Consider the following 25,328-nt stretch of genomic DNA (forward strand, 5'->3'; position numbering starts at 1 on the left):
GGAATAAAGACAGTCTCTTCAACAAATGGTGTTGGGAAAACTGGACAGCGACCTGCTGTTCAAGAATTAACCTGGGTCACTTTCTTACACCATACACAAAAATAAACTCAAAATGGATGAAAGACCTAAGTGTAAGACAGAAAGCCATCAAAATCCTTGAGGAGAAAGCAGGCAAAAGCCTCTTTGACGTCAGCCGCAGCAACTTCTTACTCAACATGTCTTCAGAGGCAAGAGAAACAAAAGCAAAAATGAACTACTAGGACCTCATCAAGATAAAAAGCTTCTGCACAGCAAAGGAAACAATCAGCAAAACTAAAACGCAACTGACAGAATGGGAGAAGATATTTGCAAATGACATATCAGATAAAGGGTTAGTATCCAAAATCTATAAAAAACTTACCAAACTCAACACCCCAAAAACAAATATTCCAGCAAAGAAACGGCAAAAGACATGAATAGACACTTCTCCAAAGAAGATATCCAGATGGCTAACAGACAAATGAAAAAATCCTCAAAATCACTCATCATCAGAGAAATACAAATCAAAACCACCATGAGATACCACCTCATACCTGTCAGAATTGCTCAAATTAACAACTCAGGCAACGACAGATGTTGGCGAGGATGCGGAGAAAGAGGAACTCTTTTGCACTGCTGGTGGGAATGCAAAGTGGTATAGCCACTCTGGAAAACAGATGGAGGTTCCTCAAAAAATTAAAAATAGAACCACCCTATGACCCAGCAATTGCACTACTAGGTATTTACCCAAAGGACACAGGTGTGCTGTTTCAAAGGGGCACATGCACCCCAATGTTTATAGCAATGCTATAGACAATAGCCAAAGTAAGGAAAGAGCCCAAATGTCCATTGATGGATGAATGGATAAAGAAGATGTGGTATATATATAAACAATGGAGTATTACTCAGCAATCAAAAAGAATAAAATCTTGCCATTTGCAACAACATAGATAGAACTAGAGGGTATTATGCTAAGTGAAATTGGCCAGAGAAAGACAAATATATGATTTCAGTCATGTGTGGAATTTAAGATAGAAAACAGATGAACATAAGGGAAGGGAAGCAAAAATAACATAAAAACAGGGAGGGGGACAGAACATAAGAGACTCTTAAATATAGAGAACAAACTGAGGGTTGATGGAGGGGTTGTGGGTGGGGGCATGGGCTAAATAGGCAAGGGGCATTAAGGAGGACACTTATTGGAATAAACACTGGGTGTTATATGTAGGGGATGAATCACTGGATTCTACTCCTGAAATCATTGTTGCACTATATGCTAACTAACTTGGATAAATTTTTTAAAAAAAGAATAGAGGGGCGCCTGGGTGGCTCAGTCAGTTAAGCGGCCGACTTCGGCTCAGGTCACGATCTCACGATCCGTGAGTTCGAGCCCCGCATTGGGCTCTGTGCTGACAGCTCAGAGCCTGGAGCCCGTTTCAGATTCTGTGTCTCCCTCTCTCTCTGCCCCTCCCCTGTTCATGCTCTGTCTCTCTCTGTCTCAAAAATAATAAATAAATGTTAAAAAAAAAAAAGAATAGAGAAACTATATTGTGAAAGCCTATGCTTCTCTACTGAGGGTGAACAGAAGTTCTTTTTTTTTTTTTTCCTATTTGCTGTGTTAAAAAATCAAGTAAACATAACATGAAAGATGACATAAAGAATTTGGGCTTTCAAGCCAGTCACATTCAGTCCCCTCTTCCCAGACACAAACACAATCATGAATTTAATAAATACACTCTACTAGCATTTTGTGCATATATAACTGTCTATACAAGTCCAAGATTTTTTTAAATATAGGCATAAACATTGACTAGTATTTTTATTCATTCATTCATTCATTCATTTTTATACAGAGAGAGAGAGAGAGAGAGAGAGAGTGTGTGTGTGAGAGAGAGAGAGAGAGACCTGGGAAGGGACATAGGGAGAGAGAGAGAATCTTAAGCAGGCTCCATGCTCAGCACAGAGCCCAACACAGGTTTGATCCCATGACCCTGGAATCATGACCCGAGCTGAAATCAAGAGTTGGGTGCTCAAACGACTGAGCCACCTAGGCTCCCCTTGACTAGTGTTTTTAAATCAACTAATTTAATTGGATATGAGATTAGTATGAGTTTGAAAGAATGCGTTGATTCAACCAAGAGATCCACTTTTTCACCAGCTCTTCATTTATTGTCAGTCACAGCTTAATGAGAGAAAGGAAAAAAAAAGATTCTTTAAACACACCCTGATTCTCTCAATTAAAATCTAAAACTTCTAGGATGTCTACCTTACTTTGTCACCTTTGAGCAGCTTTATGTCTAAGCAAGAGATGCCCACACCCTCTGTAGAGAGAAGAGGCACAGGGTCAAGACCAGAGCATTCAAGTTTTGGCTTGGCCACTGATTAGCCCTGTGACATGGGCTTGATGGTCACCTTTGGGGTCTCCGCTTAAGCACCTCCCAAAAGAACTGGTCAAATTCTTGGCACGAAGTCCACCATTGTGTGGTTGAAACACTTTAGCTCTTCACTTAATTTCTGTTTCGTGCTCAACTTAATTCAAAAGTCACACTCCATACCCCTGTTTTGTCACCATGAATTCCATGTCTAATCCTGTGAGTGTCATGGTTGTTTATATAGGGATGACACCCTGCCTTCAAAGCACATAGTGCCAGGGTTAGGAGAAAGGGAATTACTCCCTTCTCATTAGAAAATGGCAATCATGTGTCTCCATGCTTCCTGCTCTTCTCATAGTTACCCAAGGGCTTCTCCTCTCAATGAGCAAAAAGCACTTTTTGCTGTGTGGCATTGCTCAAGCAACCTCTCTGTGCTTCATTCTTTCATCTGCCCTAAATGAGTTATTAATTTCAGGCAGGCCAGTTATTATCTGTTGCACGTTGTCTCTTCCAGCACCTACACGAGCTCCTTCTACGGGGTAGCTGTCTGTGGGTAGCTCTGAGGGGACAAAGGAGTACTGAATCGCTCACTGGAGGAATTATCAAGAGGCCCAAGAAGCATCCTGGAAACACCCGGGAGGACATAATTGATTACGTGCTTCCTACATGTCTGCCATAAAAGGCACCCAAGGATCACTTAAGAAATGTGAAAATTCTTTGACATTATTTAAACTATCTGACTTGAGAGCCAATCTAGTAGGGACAGTGACCCGGATAGAGTCTGAGGACCAGGCTCCAGGCAGCCTGTGTGGTTGCCCCCAAGGCTGCCATGTGTAGTTGTAAGAGTGGTGTCAGGTGAAAGAGCACCCAGTGGTGGGATCATATAGACGCGAAAGAGCAACGTCTATGCCATTTGCCAAACCAGCCCCCTGTGGGGTGTGTCCAGCCAGGAAGGAACCTTTCTCTAATTCACCAACAGCCCTTTTATCTTCCTGTTTGAAAACTCTGATTGCTATAATCCATGGAAATGTGAGTAGTTCACATGTCTTAACTACTTGCCTTCCTCCAAAAGCGCCATGTGCCACACACACACACACATACACAGATGCACACACAGAGATGCACACACATGCACACACATATGCAAATAAACGCAGGCATATATGCACACACGCACAGATGCATATGCACATGCAAATACATGCACAGATGCACACATACTCACACGTGTGCGCACACACGTATGCACACACACACATGCGCGCGCACACATACATGCGTGCACATATGCACATACACACACATCTGAATTCATTTAACTCTGATTCTCAGGCCTCAAGCTCAGATTCCTTGGCGTCTTGCTCACATCCAGCCAGTTTGCAACAGCCTTTGCCTTGACGGAACTTGAAACCAGCTACCTAATCTGGGTGCCAACACACATGCACGCACACACACACACTTCAGTGTGTCACTCTCCAAGCGTTAGCTCATCAGGGCCACCCCTAACTTCATTTGTGCTACCATATGAAGCCACGTCATGTAGACACCAACATTTCCCTGCCACACTGAGCACATGTTTTAATTTCTTATAAATCTGTCTTTGCCCCAGAAGTTGTACATTTTCCCTGGTCTTCCTTAAATTTCTGATGCACGCTTGTCCCTATATGTGACAAAGTGAGAAACAAAGAGAATACTACCCGGAATGCCTGCATGGACTCCAATAAGAACCTGGCCAGGCCCGGGCCCACCTGCCTGGCACCTGCTCACTTAAAGGTGTCAGCACAAGTTTTGCGATAACAAGGGACAGGCCACATCACGATCCTATCTTCTTACCATTCTAGCAATTCTTGAAACTTTTGGCACTTCTCGTCTGATTTTCCTGTTTCGATGAGGAATGTGAGCAGTTGTTAGATATCAGTGACTCTTCTTTGAAGCAAAACAAAATGGAACAAAGCATTTAACTGTCACTGTCACCCACCACCCCCAGCTTTGAATGCTGTTTCACACTCAGCTGCCAAAGTGCTCCCGGGTGTTTTCAGGATGGTTCTTGGGCCTCTTGACAATTCCTCCTGTGAGTGACTCAGCACTTCCTTGTCTCTGCAGAGCCACCCACGGAAAGCTACCCTGTAAAAGGAGCGTGTGCAGGTGCTGGAAGAGATGGGGGTTACAATGTACATCCAGGAGGAGAAAGGAGACAGAGAGGCCTTGCAGGCCCACATCCCTTCTCCCACACCCCTCTCATCGCTCCCCCCAAGGCCTCCTATCACATTCCATTCCCTGTGGGTCCTCCTGTCATGTCAGTCCCTGGGACCTGGCATTCCATGGGTCAACGAGGAAGATGAATACCTGGAATAACATAAGAGGTTAATGCCCTTTCCAGAATGGAAAGTGGGTCCCGCTCTACCCCAGGGCCTTTTGGTGGAGCTCCCCAAGCTGGGAAAACAGGAGCCCAGGTTACATCTGTCAACAGCAGCAACAAAAGGACCATGTAGGACGCTGAATGGGATGGTTCACTGGGAGCAGACAATCTCAAAATTAGACTCTGTGAACTTAAGAGTCAGTCTTCAAGGTTCAAGGTCAAGGGGTCAATGGCAAGAATACTAAGGCTTATGTGTGAACGGTGCTGTACCATTTACAAAGTGCTTCCACACACAGAGACCATCACAACCCCCATGAGGCTGGCGGCCCAGACGTTCTCTCAAAGGAAGAGTCTAGAAGTTGGAGGAGTTGAAAATTTGTCCAAAGCCAGGACCCAAATATCCTGCCTCCAAAACAACCCATAATTCTTCTACTGTAACTGTCATTCAGCAGGTCACATTGTCATTAGCAGGTGAGACCCATCACCCAGCCCCTCAGAGGGTGGAGCTGGGCTAGGTGGCGGTCCCCAGGTTTTGATGCTCTTACTTCCTTGCTTTAGGAGTGCTGCTTTCTGGGAAAGCCTGGCTCTGGAACTGTTGACCTCAGCAAAGTTGGACTGGGAACCCATGGTAGGAGCAACTGATCTTAAACCTGGGAGAGTCCACCCAGAATTGACTAGAAGGTAACTCTTAGTAAGAGCTCTCACTCTTTTTCTTTCTCTGCCTCTGTTGCTGCTGAAAGACAATTTAAAAAGAGAGAATTCCAGACCCATTTATTTCTTTCGTATCCTAAGCAAGCAGCAGACACCCATTTTTAATAATGCGACTTTCTACATTACTTTAATTGAGACCCGTATTGTACCATGTTAATCATTTTTAAAGTTGATAAGACCATTATCTACTGATTCTTCTCTGCTGAAGTCAAGTAAAGAATGGGGTCTTTTATTGGAAAGGGGCACAGGCTCTCAGAGGAGTCTGCTCCCCGGGGACAAGCACAGTAGCATGTGACCAGAGTCTTTCAGAGGCACTTCTGGCATTTCTCTGCACAGCAGCACTAACGCAGGGGAGAGGCTGGCCCAGAGACACCCAGGTGGGAAGGCTGAGCAAGTGTTGAGGGCCTGTCTCCTCAGCTGTCCTCAGGTATGCACACCCTGAATCAAGGTTTTTGGTATTTTCCCCTGGAACTCACTGCCACACCTAAGTATGTGGTCTCTGAGTTTGGGATAAAAGCTCTAGTCCCACTCTGGCTCTTGCCTTGCCCCATGATTTTCATAGACTGATGTTCTGATCTCTATAACAGTTCTCGTTCCTGATATCTCTTCATTCCAACCACTGATTTACAAAAGTGGGAGGGGCACCTGGGTGGCTCGTCAGTTAAGCATCTGACTTCGGCTCAAGTCATGGTCTCACGGCTCATGAGTTTGAGGCCTGCATTCCTCTGCCATCAGCACAGAGCCCATTTTGGGTCCTCTGTCCCCTACTCTTTCTCTCTCTCTGCCAGTCCCCTGCTGGCTCTCCCACACTCTCTCAAAAAAAAAAACCAAACATTAAAAAAAATAGAAAAGTGGAAATCAGGTGTGCCTGGGTGGCCCAGTCAGTTGGATGTCCAACTCTTGATTTCAGCTCAGGTCATGATCTCACAATTTATGAGTTCAAGCCCCGAGTTGGGCTCTGTGCTGACTGACAGTGTGGAGCCTGCTTGGAATTCTCTGCCCCCCTCTGTCTCTGCCCCTGTTCCACTTGTGCTCTCTCTCTCTCTCTTGAAAACAAATAAATAAACATTAAAAAAATTTTTAAGTAGGAATCTTGTTGGAAAACAAGACACTACTCTTGACCTGAGCTGGGCCTTGGGTTCCCTCACTTGATTGTTGTTTGTGTTCTTTGTTAACATTGGTAAGTGGAGACACCACTGAATGCGGGACGGAAAGACAATGCCAACTGCATACAAATAAAAATGGATGGAATTGGAGCTCCAGGGCTCACTGAAATACAGCATAAACCAGCCACAATCCTCCACCATTTGAAGCACACTGCCATTTCGGGCGACTGAGCAGGGAAGGCACACTCCAGGGTAGACAGAGCTCCTGCCCACCTCACAGGACAATAGAGTAGTCCCAGCATTCCGGAGTGTGGAGGAGGGGACAGAAAGTGGAAGGTGAATCCCAGGCACTCCCCACCCATCCAGCCTAGCAGATCTGGCCACTTCTCATGGCCACTGGGTCCTCTACCCTCTGCTGTGCTCTCGTATTTTCTACCTACATATTGTGTGTGTGTCGAAATATATAATAGGTTAGGGGCACCTGGGTAGCTCAGTTGGTTAAGCATCCAACTCTTGGTTTCAGCTCAGGTCATGATCTCATGACTTGTAAGTTGGAGCCTTCCATCGGGCTCCACACTGACAGTGTGGAGCCTGCTTGGGATTCTCTCTCTCTCCCTCTCTCTCTGCCCCTCAGACTCATGCACACATGCTATCTCTCTCTCTCTCTCTCTTTCTCTCAAAATAAATAAACTTTTTTAAAGCAATTCTAAATAAATAAATATATGTAGAATAGATTAATATATTATTAGTTATGTATTTATATTAACTATATTATATGTAATGTACCTTAATATGTAATGATATAATATATAATGTATATATACATATATGCATACAGTTTATATATGTGGGTACATATACAATGTGTATGCATGTATCTGGTATGTGCACATATGTATATAAGATAGACTTATAATACCTTAGTGCAATTTTCTCTTCAATTTTACCCCAGCTATTAGCTGGACTTCCCTTTTCTTCTCAGAAATATAGGCTTGGACCACCCCCAACACTTCCATGGCTTTTGAAAGTCTGAAGACCTCCCAAGAGTTTTTCTAATACTTAGGCACACTTTAAAAAAAAAATCTCCTTTGGAATCATAACATACAAACAAAAACCACAAGTCTCTTCAGCATCCAGCATCATGAATCTTCACCTTCTACTTTCTATGCACTGTGTAGTTTCTGCCTGGGACCCAAAAGCATTCCTCAAGCACTACCTGAGATCACCTTTTCCTGTCTGCACCCCAAGGGCAGCCACTCTGTGACTCACAATAGCCCAGATTACTTCTACTAGGCACAGACCCGTGTGCTTCTGTGTACTCACTCCACCCATCCTCAAGATCATCCTGTGAAAACACACTATTATCGCTGCCCTCTTAAAGATGAGGAAACTGGGGAGCTTCGTGTTGATGTTATTTGCAAGGTCAAACTGCTATTAAAGAGCAGAGCAGGGATCCAACCCACAAACTCTAGTTTCAGAGTCACTTTCTTCAACTTAATATTGTGGCCATTGGATCAACAGTTCAAACCAATGGAGTCAGATGTACCAGAGAATAACCACTTGCCTCTACATAGCACTTTGCAGATGGTTTTGCACTTACTCTGAGTTCACATTTTCTAAATTGCATCTGGGAGTGCTGGGAGGAGGCATGAAGCTTGGAGAAGGGGAGGGACTTGCCCAAGGGCCAGAGCTGGTAAAGAGCAGAGTCAGATTTGAGTACAGTATGGACTAGGAACCATTACTGATTTCTCCTTGTCACAAAGGACAGGAAGAACCTGGGGCCAGGAGAGTCATGGGAGCTACAGTGAGTGGTGCCAAGCTCAAGTGAAGTCTCAGCTTTTCCATGCCTTTCAGGCCCTTTGGGGAAGCCTGGGGTCTTGACGCAGTCTTACTGAGGGGCAGAACAACTGCCTGGGACCCGCAGCCTCCGTAGGGAAAGGAGACAATTAGGGGGAAGAATGAAGCCCAGAGGCTCTCTGTGAATCTGGGACTACAGTGGGGTGACTTATAGGCACTTGCTGTGTCCTGACAGCCCAGAACAACCTTGGGAGAGGGGGCCATGGTGCTTCAGACCCACGATTTCACACAAGGTGGATATCTTAGGTGCACTGATATGTCAAGAAAGGTATACGTGTGTAAATGTCAGGCTGTTCTCTCACTTCAAAAAGGAAGAGTCTTGGGGCGCCTGGGTGGCGCAGTCGGTTAAGCGTCCGACTTCAGCCAGGTCACGATCTCGCGGTCTGTGAGTTCGAGCCCCGCGTCAGGCTCTGGGCTGATGGCTCGGAGCCTGGAGCCTGTTTCCGATTCTGTGTCTCCCTCTCTCTCTGCCCCTCCCCTGTTCATGCTCTGTCTCTCTCTGTCCCAAAAATAAAAATAAAAAACGTTGAAAAAAAAAAAAAAAAAAAAAAAAAAAAAAAAAAAAAAGGAAGAGTCTTTTTGATGGAAACAAAATGGTCTTAGTTTCAACTCCTTCGTCACACATGAGGCATCCCAAAGAGTTTCCACCTACAACTTTAGGTGGGGTTGAAGTGACATCTCTGTCTGTACAGAGCACAGGGGGTCTGGGAGGTTCAGGGCTCACTACTTGGTGGGTTTCACAATATTTCATCTTATACTCCTACCAGAAAAATGCTGAGCACACACCTATAATGTGTTTATTTATCCTTATATATTATTTTTATGGATTTTATCATATGTAAATATGCCACAAAATATTATGTGTGTTACAAAACTTACACTGTATGCTACTAATGAAAATTTTTTTCAAGTTTATTTATTTTGGGGGGGAATGAGGGACAGAGAGAGGAAGAGAGACAATCCCAAGCAGGCTCCGCACTGTCAGCACAGAGCCCAATGTGGGGCTCAATCTCATGAACCGTGAAATTATTACCTGAACTGAAATCAAGAGTTGGATTGAGCCACCCAGGCCCCCCTTAATAAAAACTTTTAAAGGAATATGTAATCTGTGATAAAACTTTTACAATTATATTTGTTGTGATTATTAAATGGGTATAACATTTGCCCTCCCCCAAAATACCATGATTTAATAATATGAAAAATAATATTAACATTATTAATACTTTGGTGGGGCACCTGGGTGGCTCAGTCGGTTGGGTGTCTGACTTTGGCTCACGTCATGATCTCACTGTTTGTGAGTTCAAGCCCCATGTCGGGCTCTGTGCTGATAGTTCAGAGCCTGGAGCCTGCTTTGGACTCTGGGTCTCCCTCTCTATCTGCCCTTCCCCACTTATGCTCTCTCTCTCAAAAATAAATAAACATTAAATAATAATAACAATACTTTGGTGAAAGGAATGTAATTAAATAAGTCTTTTTTTTTTCAAGTAGGCTTCATGCCCAGTCATGGAGCCCAAAATGGGCTTAACCAACTGAGCCACCAAGTGCCTCTGAAAATAAGTCTTTTTATAACATTGTGGTTTGATAATCTATAATAAACTGACTTGATATTCTGAACCTAAGTACAATGTATTTCTGCATTTTTTAATAGTTATTATAAAATCTATAGGTACAAAAATCACCATAACTTGATTTGGATGGCTATAAAGAAAACCTCTCTAATACACAAAGATAGAAATCGAGAAGATAATTGTTGGCTGATTTTATTTTCTCCAGCCTTTTTCTAGGTTCAGTGTTTTCATGTTGCCAAGAGGTATGGGCTTCCTCTCGAGATTCGCTTCCTCCTGATGATGTACCATTTCTGTGGTATTCCCTCTGAAGAGCTAGACAGAAAATGTTTGTAGATACCGTCATGTGGATTCACCAGTTTTTCCCCTATCACCTTCTGCCCATACCCGAAATTCACATCAATAGGTGGGTGATGTCTGGAGACTTTTCCTTTGAAGGAAGTCACATGACCCCTTCATCTGATGAGAGAACGCCAGTCACTTTTTATTGATACAAGACACCCAACTGGTGAATGAATGAACAAAAAAGGACAATTATCAGGTTTGTGCCAGAATAAGAGTTTATTAGGAAGTTAATAAGGGACCCGTACTGTAGTATCTCCAAAGACCAAAAGAGTGACAAGGAAGATTTTTTTCCAATTATGTTCAGTTTTGTAGCCTGCCCATCAGCTCCATCATTCTTTTATGTAATTATTTTGAAATCACATTTAGGTAAGTATTTGTTCAAGCATAACTTGTTACACGAGTGCGTCATCGTGATAATAGATATTGCACGATTCTGTTGTAGATTTCTCTAAGTGCTCAGAAGACAGAACGAACTGGTACAGACTTTGCCGTCTGAAGGATCAAGCCAGGCAAATCAGTAGAAGGTAGAGTTGACACTTAGAAGCTGGTGCTGGTAGAAATTTTTCCTTTGTCCAAATTGTGGTCACCATAGGAGATGCTTGCATGAAGTAGAGTTGACATGTGACTTTGAAACCCTTCTCCTCCTGCTGGCACCGGGGCTTCTAACGCACAAAGGTGTTGCAAGGCCCGCACCGAGCACGTTGGACACAAGGATTGGTGACGCAAGGCCCAATGGGTTTGTCACATGCATTGGTTGTGGCACATGGGTTGCAGGGGAGCCTGGAGACAGAAGATCACGGGGGCAAATTAGAGGGAAATGAGCTGAAGACATAGGAAGATACTAAATGCACTCTGTGTAAGAATATAGCACTTCCTCACACTGCTTCCAACCAAAAGCTTGAAATTATAAATTTGTCTCCATCAGGATGATTTCTCATCCCCGCGGCAACCTCATGCACCCCCAAGGGAAATAGTACTAGCTTCCCACTCACTTGCAGTCCTCGCTCTCCAGCAGGCCCCGGTACGTGTTGATCTCGCACTCCAGCCGGGCCTTGACGTCCAGCAGCACCTGGTACTCCTGGTTCTGCCGTTCCAGGTCACAGCGGATCTCCGCCAGCTGGGACTCCACGTTGGTGATCATGCACTGCACCTGGCCCAGCTGGGCGCTGTAGCGCGCCTCGGTCTCCGTCAGCGTGTTCTCCAGGGAGTCCCTCTGTGTGGGGAACACACGGAATGTCACAGAGCCGCTTCTCAGGGGGCGACTCCGTGGGACTCCAGGGAAGTCACGGGCTTCACCAGGTGAGGAGAGGGTGGGCAGCACCCCGAGCGACACCCACCAGGTTGTGCTGGGCCTGCAGCTCGATCTCCAGGGCGTTGACCGTGCGTCTCAGCTCGATGATCTCCGCCTGGCAGGACTGCAGCTGCTCCGCGCTGGACACCACCTGCTTGTTCAGCTCCTCGGTCTGAAACAGCACAGGGGACGAGACAGGGTGAGACCCTGCCTCGAGGGCCGCGAGGGGCCGAGGGGCCCGGGCGGCCGCGTGCTGAGATGCCCACCTGGGTGGTGAACCATTCCTCCACGTCCCTGCGGTTGGTCTCCACCAGGGCCTCATACTGGCTCCTGGTCTCGTTGAGCACGCGGTTCAGGTCCACGGTGGGGGCCGCGTCCACCTCCACGTTGAGGCGGTCTCCGATCTGGCAGCGCAGGGTGTTGACTTCCTAAAAGAGGAAGGGGAAGATGGGAAGAATCACAAAGGGTTCTGGTGCTCTCTTCTAAGAGAGCAGGTCAGCTTGTGATCATTCTTCAGCTTTCAGCAGCTCTGTGCCACCAGATCCTCTCATAACTAGGTTCTGTAATCAGTACCTAATCTGTGTATTCCACTTGGCAAAGTATTTCACCCTTGGACCACTTTCCACCCCCATATTCGGGCTACGCCTCCTCATTTAGAGCAGCAATTCAGCCTCCAAGCTGAGATATGAGAGACCACCATGTACACTGTGGACCCCAAGCACCCAGTTCAGTGTTTTTGCTCATACACCACACAGCCTCTTAGGTTTGATTCTTAACCATGGCTAATAAAAAGGATAGAGGCCTACTAAAGAGGAAATAAAGAGTGCTTACTTCAAAATCTCCCATCTGGGATGGAATAGACCTAACTGGTGGTTTGGTGATTCTATCAACCTAGATTCTGCTGAAGGAAATAAGTATCCATTCATTTCCCTGCTATCTCTTCAAAAAGCCAACATAACTTGGTACTTGGGCTTAGGTGGTTATCAAGCTTGAGTTGAGGGCCATCTCTACCACTTAACTATATGGCTTCTAGAAGCTTCTAGGAGTCTCAAGCTCTCCATCTATAAAATGAGAATTACGTCTGGAGTTCTAAAACACTTGGCACAATGTTTGGCACACAATAAGCTCTTGATTACTATTAACCATCGCTATTTACATTGTTCTGGTATTTGAGGTTTGCACAAAATGTCTGTCTCCTTTATCACGCAACTGACCAAGAAGTGACAGTAAGCATTTTGCTCAGCATTTTCTCCAGACAACACTGACTAGCAGAGAAAGCTCTGGAGGAGAAGGAGGAGAGGTGGTTTTGTTTCCAGCTGAGTCCTCTCTGCTGGGTGGCCATCCTGGCCTCTGCAGGTGCTTAATGGGGAATTGGGATACAAGATCTCTGCATCCCCGCAGAGCGGAGGAGGCTGGGAGCGGAGGAAGCTGTGGGCACTGCCTGGTTGTTGGTCTTTCCTCATTACTGGGCCTGCCAACTTCCTTCACTCTCACCCCCGCCTCTGGCAGAAACATCCTACTCTCATATCACAGGTTTTCAATTGCTCATTCTCTACAAATCCTTTTGTTTGGAAGACAGATTCCTCAGCACGTAGAGCCTCTCCCACACCCCACAGCAGTTGGAAACAGGCTTTGGCGAGTTTCAGCCTGTTGCTCTTTGGGGAACCTCACCTGCTCGTGGTTCTGCTTGAGGGTCAGCAGCTCCTCCTTCAGGGACTCCACCTGGGCCTCCAGGTCAGACTTGCACAGGGTCAGCTCGTCCAGGATCCTGCGCAGGCCGTTGATGTCCGACTCCACCAGCTGCCGCAAGCCCAGCTCCGTCTCGTACCTGTGGTACAGGGGCATCAGGGACCCGCCAGACAGGAATAGGCCTGGCCCTGACTCTGGTTTGGTTCAATCTGTCAGACAACTGGAAGTTTGGGGCTTATGGTTTCTACAGGCTTGTCTCTCATTCAGGTTTTTAACACTGAGCAGTAGCTCCTAGAGGAAAATGCTCTGGTAATCGGTTTTTGGTTTTGTTTTTTGTTTTTTGGGTTTTTTTGGATAAATAAAGAGCCAGTAGATTTAGGCAATAAAAGTTGATACACTGTGAAATTTCCAAAATCAATTCACCTCTCACATTCTCCTGATTGCATTCTGTGCAGAGCAGAGCAATGGCGGGAGATGGAGGGATGCCTGACTTCTCTCCTAGATTGGAGGGATGTCACCTTACAGAGAAGCTGGAGGAGGGGCCTGCATCTAGAGATTAGAGCTCTGAGCTCTGCTGAGCAGTGGCTCTGTGGATCCTGGGGGAAACGTCTAGAGAAAAGCTTTGTCAGTGTTGAGGACCGGCTAAGGGGCAAGAGGAGAGAGGGGACACCCCACTCGTCCACTCACTTGGTCCTGAAGTCATCTGAGGCCAGCTTGGCATTGTCAATCTGCACCACCAGCCTGGCGTTCTCTGCCTTGCTGCACAAGATCTAGAAGACCCAAAACAATCGAGGATAAGCTTGGTTATTTCTAACCAACACCAATTCCTGCTGATGCACTTACATGGAAGGGACAGAATGAGAAATCACACTGGATCTTATATAAGATTATTAAATGCTGTCCACGCACAATAGGTGCTCAGTAAATATTTGACAAATCAAATTTGAAAAAAGAATACTGAAATATGCGAGAAAAGTATCAGTAGCTAAGTAATCTTTTTCTTTCCTAGTAAGCAATACTGAGAGGCTGATAATAATAATAACTAACATTTTTTTGAGATACATATATAGAGAGAGATAGCACGAGTCGGGGAGGGACAGAGAGAGGGGGACAGAGGATCTGAAGCAGGCTCAGTGCTGACAGCAGAGAGCCCTGTGTGAGGCTTGAGCTCACAAGCCGTGAGATCATGACCTGAGCCAAAGTCGGACACTCGACTGACTGAGCCACCTAGGTGCCCTTAACATTTATTTTTAAAAACCCATCATAAATCTGGCATTGTTCTAGGAACCGAAGATACAAAAATGAGTCAACACTGGATCCACCCTCAAGAAACGTCCAGTCGGCTGGGGAAAATGAATGCGTAACTGGCCACTGGAGGCACTGGGTCAGGGAAGCAGCCATGCCCTCCCAGCCATCCTGGCTGGCTTTGCACGATTTCCTCCTAGGAGGTTTCTACCCTTTCTGATTTTAGCTAACCATTTTATGCCCTCACTGAACACGGAACACCAGGAGAAGTCCAGAAGCATCCAGGTCAGGAAAATAATTCGGGTAATTAAGTACCCAGAAGAGGACAGCAGCAAGAAGTCAGAGTAGTCAAAAGTCCAGATGAGGGAGAGAGAAAATGGTCCAATTCTTACAAAAGGTTCTGCTTCCTCAGCTTCCTTCTTGGGTTCGGTGCTTTTCTTTTACCTCAGGGTAATAAATCTGGAGCTTGGCAAATGCACAGAAGCATTTGGAGGCGGCTTTAATTACAGCTTATTTATGCAAAGTGCTGCTACCTTCACATAGACTTGCACTATGCAAATATTGAGGCCTAACAGTCCTGAGCCTCGTATAAAATGGGCCCTCAAGAAAACAAAATGGAAAAGCCAGACATCAACTGAGAACCTGTATTGTTTCTTAATCAGACCGCAGATTCCCTCCCTACCATTCCGGCTGGAGGCCATGTGGTGCCCACCCCCTCACCTTCTGCTGGAGCTCCTCGATGGTCCGGAAGTAGGACTGGTAGCTGGGGCACACGAAGGGCACCTGCTGCTGGCACCACTCCCGGATCCTGGTCTCCAGCTCCGCGTTCTCCCGCTCCAGCTGGCGCACCTTCTCCAGGTAGCTGGCCAGGCGGTCGTTCAGGAACTGCATGGTCTCCTTCTCGCTGCCATTGAAGGAGCCCTCACAGAACCAGCCGCAGTTGCCCACGTTGGCGGGGATGTTGCAGGCCCCGGGCAGGGTACAGGTGTGGCAGCTGGGGGGCACGCAGGGCCGGGAGCAGCAGGTGGAGCGGCAGCTCAGGTTGGGAAGGCAGCAGTTGTAAGGCATGGTGCGGGAGGGAGCGAGACGCCCGGCTGAACACGGAGTTCAAGTTCTCCAAGCCACAGAGCTATGGGTCTCCTGCCCCTGGGGAGCATTTATACCCCTTCCACAGAGGGTGTGGACATGGAAGGCCTCCCTTTTTTTCTTACTCATTTGGTGATTGTCAAAAGCCCTTCCCCCCTGGTTTGTTATGTTTCCTCAGAAGAGTCCCTCACCTCGTAAAAGACTTTACTTGGGCTTCTCGCTAAGTCAGGACTCCTCTGCCATGCTGTGCATCAATGAAGTATGAGCTTCATAGAGTGGCTTCAAAGAGCTGGGCTCATGAATGCCCTGAGCTTCATTAGTGGGGTGGGGCAGGTCCGGGGACACTATTGCTGCTTTGCCTCCTGGCTTGATGGCCCTGACTCCTTGGCGAGCCCCCAGCTCTTCTTGCTAAGATGCGAAAGCACAGTTCTTGCCCGTGTATCTTTTGCCAGGTCAAATTTCCAAATGCCAAATGTCAAATTCATGGTTCTCAGAGAGAGGAATAGATCCCTTCTGGAATACTTAAAATAACCTGGCTCCCAGTGGCTCTGTTTCTTGATATGGCAGAAATTTCCATGATAATATAAATCAACCAAATAACAGATAGTCACCAGGATAACAGTATGTCCGGGGCACTGTAAGGAATGGAATCTTGGCCCAGAGCTGCCGGAAGGAGCTCACACTTGTTGAGCACCTGTACAGGCTCACCTTGGTGCTAAGCCCTTTTCACAAACATGATCTCATTCATACCTCACCATGACCCTGCAAGGTACATGATATTATTCCCATTTTACAGGTGGGTAAATGGAGGCATAGAGGGTAGGAGGTAATGTGTTGCGAAGCCAGGATTCCAACACAGAGAACAGTGATCTCTGTTCATCACCCCATGCTGCTTAAATACAAATGAACTATCTCCTTCCCTAACTTTTTCAGACAGATAATTTCTTCCTCCTCTGTGAGGTCTCACCTCACTTTAAGCATGGCAGTACACAACTTCTGTGCTCATCTATCTCTGTATCTGAGTTCCCTGAAGGCAGCAGCAGAGTCTAATTCTCTGAATCCTCAGCTTTAAGTGCATGGTACTCAATAGACACTCAATGGATGTGCGTTGAGTGGATGAGGAATGAATGTGGAATCATAATCTAAGGCAGGAGATGGTAAGTGATAAGTGAGAGATTGAGGAAATGGGCAAGAGGGCACCGCCAGGATGGGAAGTTCACAGGAGCATATATGTGCTGGGGCGCAAGGCTTCTGAGACGCAGAGGAGAAATATGGGCCCTGCAGGTGGAAGAATGGTGTGCACACACAGCGGGCAGGTGTGACACACACAGTCAATGAGACTAGTGGCTGGGAGGGAAGAGGTGTGTAGGGAGGTTGTAGAAAATAAAGCTGTATGGGGAGGTCGAGGCCATATGGTAGAAGTCCTCTATGGCAAAGCTAAAGAGCTTAGACTGTCCTGGAGGGAGATGTTTTAGGAAATATTTAGCAAACATTTATCTGTTTTAGCAAAACGAAGGTAAGGCTGGAGGCAGAGGGGCCAGCAAGGAGGCGACCGCAGTAATCCAGGCCAGCGGTGAGGTGGGGCTTCATTTAGGTGTCTGCAGAGGAAGCATAAAAGAAGAAATGGTGTTAAGAATCATTCTCAAAGAAGACATTTTTTTTTAACCAGCAATCATTTAGAAAGATGAGATGTGGGAGAGGATAAAGAATGAACCCAAAATTTGGCAAGCAAAATATTTGAGAGGAACACAGACTGTTTTGCTCATCAAGGATGAGCTAGCCCACTTCCTTTAACAGACATTTAACTGAGCCCTTCATGTGCCAGCAACCGAGCAGGCACGGTGAGCGAGAGAGGCAAGCCTACAATCTGGTGGAGGATGCACACCAGCTGGGTGCAGGATACATCTGTGACAGGGCAAGCCCCAGCGGCTATAGGAACATGCAAGAGGACCTTACCAGACTGAGTGGGGGGGTCTAGTAAGGCTTTTTGGTGCAAGTGCACATTGTATTCAGGCATGCTTCCCATTTTTCACACAAAAGCTTATGTAGGAAATGATCACACTTTGCGGCTCACTGGGGCAGTCTGGGCTGCCTTGGCCAGCCACTCCAAGGATTCAGAGCATGAGCACCATGGACCCTCCAATCCATTCACCTCAGTAAGGTTGGGAGGTTCTGCAACAGAGGAACTGAGAGAAGCTCAGTAAGCACCATGTAAGTCAGGGAGTGATAGATGAGGGTGGAGGAGAAGTAAACTCTGTCCATCATCTCATGTTGTTTAGATATAAATGACCTAGCTCTTTCCCTAACTTCTGACAGATTATTTCTTCCTCCTCTGTGAGTTCTCGTCTCACCTTGAGCACATGGCATTGTCATGACCTACATTCTTCTCTCTCTCTCTCTCTACTTGAGTTCCCTGAAGGCATGGAAAGACTTTCATATGAAGGACCTTGTATACCTCCTTGAGGAGCTTAGGCTTCATCAGGAGGTCAATGGGAAGGCATTGAAGGTTCTAAGGAGAGCAGTGATATAGTTTCATTCTTGATCAGCTATACTGGAAGGAATGGTGGAATCTATACAGGAAAATGTTCATCAGGTCCTTGGAGTAACAAAGCTAGAATTCATGGCGGGTACGAGCCTGGTGGAGATGTGAAAGCTGGAGAAATGAACCAAGAGAGAATGTACGAAGAGAAGAGCAACAAGGACTTAAGGACCAAACTTTGGGGATTCCCCAACCTAAGAGCAGGAGAAGGAAAAAGAGTCATAAAGAAATGGAGAAATGGTTGGAGAAAATGAAGAGAGCCAGTTCATGGCATCAGAGAAGGTTAGGGAGGAGAGCTTCAAAGTGGAGGTGAAGGTCAAAAGTGTCAAGTGTGGCAAAGGGACCCTATAAGATCAGAATCATGGAAAGGGTCTTGGATACATTGGCCAACAAGTTGCCAGGACCTTTCCATGGTCACATGAGTGTGTTTACTGTAAACAGTACCTGTGTTCTTGAAGTACCTCCACACTGAACTTTAGGCAATCAAGATTTTAAATAACCCAGAGGTGAGATGTCCATTGTTTAAAGAAGTCCTGCCACAGTACGTTTGTACACCTGATTATAAAGATTGTGAGCTTTGGTCTTACCAATACAAACTTTCTACAATAATTAGAGTGTGCTTTAAGTAGTTTAAAGATGTCAAGCTTGTTTGGATTTGATGATTCATAATAGTTGATGATTTAGGAACATCTACCCAAGAAGCACAAGCAATCAGAAATGCTCATGAATATAACACAATTTCTGGGGTTTTTTTCAAGGCATAAGATGAGACTTATTTGTTATCTTAAAGAGAAGCTATGAGGAAAGAATTCAGTTGTGTGCCTAGGTGAAGAGAAAGGCTCCTTACTGCTGTTCTAGCGGAAGACAGCAGAACTCAGGGACATGCTCACAGCAAGAGTCCATGATTCAGCTATAGCTGCAGATCCAAAACCAGGCTGCTTTGCATTTGGCTTTTCTGATCCTCCCTTCCACTTCCTAATGTAAATCCCAAAAGCCAAAATTGTCAGAGAGGGAGAAAATCTTGGAAAAAGAGTGATACCAGAGATCATCATGATCATCTTATCCAAGCCTCTCATTCTATAAATGAGGAAACTGAGGCTCAGAATGGAGAAAAGGCTTACTTAGGATCATATAATTAGAAGCCAAATCTGCTAATCCCCATGGATTCCCAGCCCCCAACAGCAGACTGCAGAAATGTTGAATAATTTCACAACCAATATGGTTTGTCAACTACTTAGGGGCAGATATCAAAGACAATTAAAAAAAAAAAAACAGAAAAAACACACTTGTTACCCATAGGTATGCCATGTTGAAGAAGAATAAAGGGTGAATATGGAAATGATACAATTCAGTGATATTAAGGTTCCTTATTGCCATCCTGATTTCAATCATTATTTCTAAATTGATGATACAATTTTGTTTCAATAGTTTGGAACAACTTAGATATAATTATATCCCATTGGTTGAAACAACTTAGAACCACAAATAGTGACCCTACTCAAGAGCAGTATAGTTACCCAAAATAACACACAGTCATAACAAAATTAATGTACATGATTTTAACAATGGGGACAACTGAGAGATAAAAAGAACCACACTATAATGATGACATTGGATGCTTTTAAATGGTAGGGTTATGAATGCTTCCCCTGCCCTTCTCTGTACTTTTTTGTTCTCTCCAAATTTTTTGAAAACATACCTATTCCTCCTACACAAGCAAAAGGAATAAAATTTACATGAAAAAATCCAAAAGGAAATTCTTGTAAGTGTTCTAAATAAGTAAAGAGTTGTAAAAAAGACCAAGTAAGTCTCCTATTCCAATATAATCACTAAATTACCCTTGAGCTTGTTGTTCTGGAAATAAAAGTTTTGTCACGATTTTCACTGTCACCCTTGTGATAACTGCTGACTTTGCCAATTCTGAAGGGGAGCTATTAGGAAGTGAGGAAAGGACACCAAGCTTCCTATGGGATCAAACAATCTGTAGTTCAAAAGTGACTGAGGTGTGGTTATGAGCTTCAGGCAAAGAGAATGCCAAAAGGAACAACCCCTGGAAAAATGTTCTGCCAATTTACTGCCAGTCCATAGTCCAAGATCATGTATTAGAATCACCTCACACTGAGCCACACTCTAAGAATGGACTTCCCACACAAATAAAGGATTGTGAAATTTCTCTTCTGGAAATCATGTCTGAGTCAGATAAAGCCTAGAATCTTAGAATGTTGGAGCCACCAAGGGCTCAAGTGGTCATCTCACCCAACTATGTTACAAATGGGAAAACGTTAACCCCAAAGAGGAAGTGATTTGCTTAAGGTCACACAGAGAGTTTGTAAAGAGGCTAGGTTGAAAAACAGTGAATTAGAAATGAGGGACAGGGGACAACACCTTCAGTCTATATGAGAGCGCTGGAGCTCAGACAACAGGAAAAACCCATATCTCTCAAGGGACTGTACCCTTAGTGAAAACGTGATCTAGAAAAAGAAAAAGAAAAAGAAAAAGAGAAAGAAAAAAGTATGCTCATTGTCACAGAAAGATTAAAAAAAAAAAAGCTGAACTTTTATTTGGTCTCTAAATTTAAAACATTATGTAAAAGAAGCCAGTCCAAAAACACCACAGATTTTACGATTCTATCCATATGCAATGCCTAAGCTAGGCGACCTTATAGACACCATTGTGGTTGCCTAATTTGAGGTGGGGTGTCCTAGGGAATGACTTCTGGGTAGTGGGTACACGGTATCTATTTGAGGTGATGAAATGTTCTAAAATTGTAATAATGGCTATACAACTCTATGACTACAATGAAAAGCACTGAATTGTAAACTTCATACAGGGGAATTTTGTGGCATATGAATTATATTTTACATAATATGAATTATACTTCAATAAAGCTATCTTTTAAAAAGGAATTCAGACGTGGAAAATTGAATAAGACAGAAGTAATACACAAACAACACAATGGCTGAGAATGTTCCACTGGTTCTGAAAAGCATGAATCAATTCAAGAAGCACATCAATCCTAATTAGGAAAACAAAACCAGACCCACCGCTAGACAAAATATAGTGAAGCCACACAACACTTCAACACAAAGAAGCCATCTTAGAAACAAAGAGAGGGGGAAATAAATAAAAGGATTACCAACATGGAACCACACTTAGATGGGTAGTATGCTTTTTAGCATCAGCAACAAAATGCGAAAGACAATGGTATGATAATCTTGAAAAGACCGGAGGAAAATAGCCACCCTTCTGGAACTCCACACTGAACTAAACCATCGTTCAGGAGGGACCACTAAGAAGAGACATTTTCAGACAGAAACTGGGAGAACTTATCACAGGTACTGTAGGAACTACCAAAGAATGCATTTCAGAAAACAGGAAATTAAAACCAGAAAGGAGGAGGAAAGTGCAAAAAGCATTGGGAGCAAACAACCCAGTAAACATACAGGAAAATCTAAAAATAATAGTAACAATGACCAAATTTTTGAGTGCAAAAACAAGGCAGAACTAGGGGCATCCGACTGGCTCAGTCGGTTAAGCGTCCGACTTCAGCTCAGGTCATGATCTCACAGTTCGTGAGTCCAAGCCCCTCATTGGGCTCTGGGCTGACAGCTCGGAGCCTGGAGCCTGCTTCATATTCTGTGTCTCCCTCTCTCTCCGTCCCTCCCCCGCTCACGCTCTGTCTCTCTCTCTGTCTCAAAAATAAACATTAAAAAAAATTTTTTTAAAAAGGCAGAACTTAAAAAATAAAGAACATAAATCAAAATTTCTTTGCACCTTGTTTTATATGCAAGAAGAGAGAGATTAGTTAAAATTAGCACTATGTCTGCACATTTAAAAATTAATAAGCATCAACAAAGAAAACAAGATCAAGCTGATAGATCTCAGGAAAGGGGAAAACAATAAGCTAAGAAAGAAATCACAATTGATAGCAAGCACAAAATAAGATTTTAAAAATAAATCCAAGTGTGTCAGTAGTAAAATTCAATGCAATAGACTAAACCCTATTTTTCTGTCAGACGTTCAGTGCCCTGACCACCCTATCTGAAAGGCTTCTTCCCCCATCCTTCTCTGTCCCCTTGACCAGTGTCTTAGTCCAGGCTGCTATTGTAGGTTACCAAAGACTGGGCAGCTTATAAACAATAGAAATCTATCTGTCACAGTCGAGAGGCTGGGAAGCCCAAGATCAAGGCTCCTGCACACTCAGTGTTCAGTGAGGGCCCGCTTCCTGGTTCATAGACAGTAGTATTCTCATAGCAGGAGAGGTGAGGAGCCCTCTGGGGTCTCTGTTTGTAAGGGCTCCAACCCCATTCATGAGGCTCTATCCTCAGGACTAATCAACTCCTAAAGGCCCCCACTTCCCAATACTATCACAATGGGAGCTAGGATTTCAACATGAGGATTTGGGGGGCACAGTCTACAGCTCCTAGCTTTGTTTTTGCTTCTTAGCACTTACCACTTGACATAGTCATGTTTGTCTGACTCTTTTTACTGCCTGTCTCCCCACCTGAACGTAAGTTCCTTGAGAGCAGGTCTTAATTTCTTTCACTCCCCTGTCCTGACACCCAGGACAGTTTTAGGTCATCGTGGGCATTCCATGATTATTGAGTTGAATTTATTGAGTTGATAAGAAACCCAAACGGCCAATCAAAAGATTCTTTAAAGGCTTAATTTCACTAAGAATAAGAAAACTACAAGCTATAACAACACGATGCCATCATACCCACATTTATTGGCAGTATTTGTATCTGTTGGCACTGCACAAATTTGCAAGTGAAAACAGATTGCTGGGTGTACAATTTGATGCTTTTATATACATACACATACATTGTGGAAGGATCACCACAATCCAGCTAAATGACGTATTCATCACCTCTACTGGGTCACCTTCAGGTGTGTGTGTGTTTGGGGGTTGCAGGTGCACGCATGCATGCTGGGAAGATTTAACTTAGGATTTTTCTTCTTAGAAAATTCCCAAAAATACAATACAGTATTATTAACTATCATCACCACACTGTACATCAGAGCTCTAAGACATACTCATCCCGTATAACTGAAACTTTGTACACTTTGGCCAACAGCTCTCCATTTCCATCACACCCCTGGTCCCTGGCAACCACCTTTCTACTCTCTGTTTTTATGAGTTCAGCTTCTTTAGATTTCACATGTAAGAGAGAGAATGCAGAAATGAATTGCAACATTGTGTGTCAGCTATACTCAAATAGACAAAGGTTTTTTTTTTTAATTTTTTAAAAAAATGTTAACAAAAAATAGGCCTTGCAGTATTTGACTTTCTATGTCTGGCTTATTTCACTTAGCATAATGTCCTCCAAGTCTATCCACTTTGTCACAAATGACAAGATTGCCTTCTTCTTTCCCCTTCCATTGTGTGTGTGTGTGTGTGTGTGTGTGTGTGTGTGTGTATAATCTGTATATATATTACAGTTATCTGTGTCTACAGACATTTGTTTCCATTTATGGCTTTTGTGAGCAATGCTGTATTGAACATGGGGGGTGCGGTTATCGCTTTGAGACAGTGATTTCATTTCCTTTGGATGTATACCCAAAACGTTTTTACAAAGTTGTAAAACAAAACAAACAAAGAAAAAATAAACAAAACAAAACAAAACAGATTGCTGAGCCCTACCCCCAGAGTTCTGGAGTTAGTAAGTCTGGGGTAGGACTGAAGAATTTGCATTTCTGACAGCTTCCCAGGTTCCCAGGACCACACTTTGAGAACCACGGCTCTGGAGAACGACTCACACAGGTACATAAAGAGAGATGTTGACAAGGATGTTCTTGCAACACTGTTTATAATGATTAAAGAAAGGAAGAAACACCCTAACTGTCCTTTAGCGGTGGAATAAGTAAATAAAAACATGATCTGTTTCATTATGAAATACTACAAAGAAGTTAAAATAAATTATAAGAATAATGTGTATTAACACAGATAAATCTCAGACACGTAATGTTGAATGGAGAAAATTGACGGCAAGCTTTATACCACTTGTATTTTCTAATTTAAACTGCTAATTCATACACACACACACACACACACACACACACACACACACACACACTGTACATGGATACCCTATGTATAATTTTTAGAAATGTTTAAATTGGAGAATAATATATCACTAAATTTAGAATGGAATTTACCTCCAGGGGGACAGAGGGAGAGAAGAATGGGTAACGGATCAGTTCGAGGTCGACTTGTAACCTTTTTTTCCCAAAAACTAAACCAAACAAACAAAACACACACATAGCAATGGTATAAATACAGCACAAGGTTACATCTATCAAATCTTGGTTGTGGATTTATAGGTGTCTTAATGGTTTTTTTTGTATTTTCAGATGTTTGAAATACTTCATAATTAGCAATTTAAAATAAGAAATAGCAGCAGTGCCTTGTTTCACCAGGTGGCAAATCACAGCTCACCGGCAGGGGACTTCAGCGCATGTGTCTTGCCCCATATACGAGGTGAGTAGCACTGAAACCCACCCAGACAGCTCAGAAATCAATCTGGCTTTGTCCTGGGACAGAGTGATTTCCTTGAACTCCTTTCTCTTCTTCACCAAAGAAATCACTGTGGCAGAGACCAAGATTCAGGACAGCCTCCCCCAGACCTAGTCCTCCCATTGATAGACTTGACTAACATAGAGACAACGTTTTGTTTGATGCTTTACACACTGAGCGGTAAGAGAAAGTGTATTTACTGCGCTGAAACATTGGAGCTCTCACTCGCAAGGCAGAGGACTGGGTGTCTGGGAGGGACCTGTCCCTGATAAAGGCAGCTGCTGGTACCCATGGGTGAATGGTGGTCCCAGCACATACGGAGAACTGATTGCATAGGGTGCAGAAGTGTATTCATAGCCCACATGCAGGTGGCTTCTGGGAAGGAAGGATGAGAGGCTGAAGTACACCAGCTGGATCTGGGACATTCTGAGCACAGCATGGAGGGTCACTCTGTCATTGTCCAGGGCCACGCCTGAGGTCTGGATAAGGGAGCTCCAGCAGCACCAGCTAAATCAACGCCACCGGAGCAGACACTAAGGAAGCTAAGTGTGTTAAGACAAGAGTTTATGACCAACACTGGAGCAGCCATCATCCTAGCAGCAGGACATAGTGTCAGCTGCATCTCAAG

General features: G+C 44.4%; 1 protein-coding gene across 1 annotated transcript; it reads right to left on the reverse strand.

Moving 5' to 3' along the window:
* Positions 1-10,995: 10,995 nt before the first annotated feature.
* On the reverse strand, positions 10,996-15,635 carry LOC122206180 (keratin, type I cuticular Ha3-I). Its single transcript, XM_042915091.1, has 7 exons — positions 15,279-15,635; positions 14,001-14,083; positions 13,296-13,452; positions 11,891-12,052; positions 11,671-11,796; positions 11,326-11,546; positions 10,996-11,113 (listed from the first exon to the last, which is right to left on the reverse strand). The coding sequence occupies exons 1-7, from the start codon at positions 15,624-15,626 to the stop codon at positions 10,996-10,998; spliced, it is 1,215 nt and encodes a 404-aa protein (XP_042771025.1). The 5' UTR covers positions 15,627-15,635.
* Positions 15,636-25,328: the final 9,693 nt, after the last annotated feature.

This window comes from Panthera leo, chromosome E1 (genome assembly GCF_018350215.1).
Source record: "Panthera leo isolate Ple1 chromosome E1, P.leo_Ple1_pat1.1, whole genome shotgun sequence".
NCBI classification, from domain to species: domain Eukaryota; kingdom Metazoa; phylum Chordata; class Mammalia; order Carnivora; family Felidae; genus Panthera; species Panthera leo.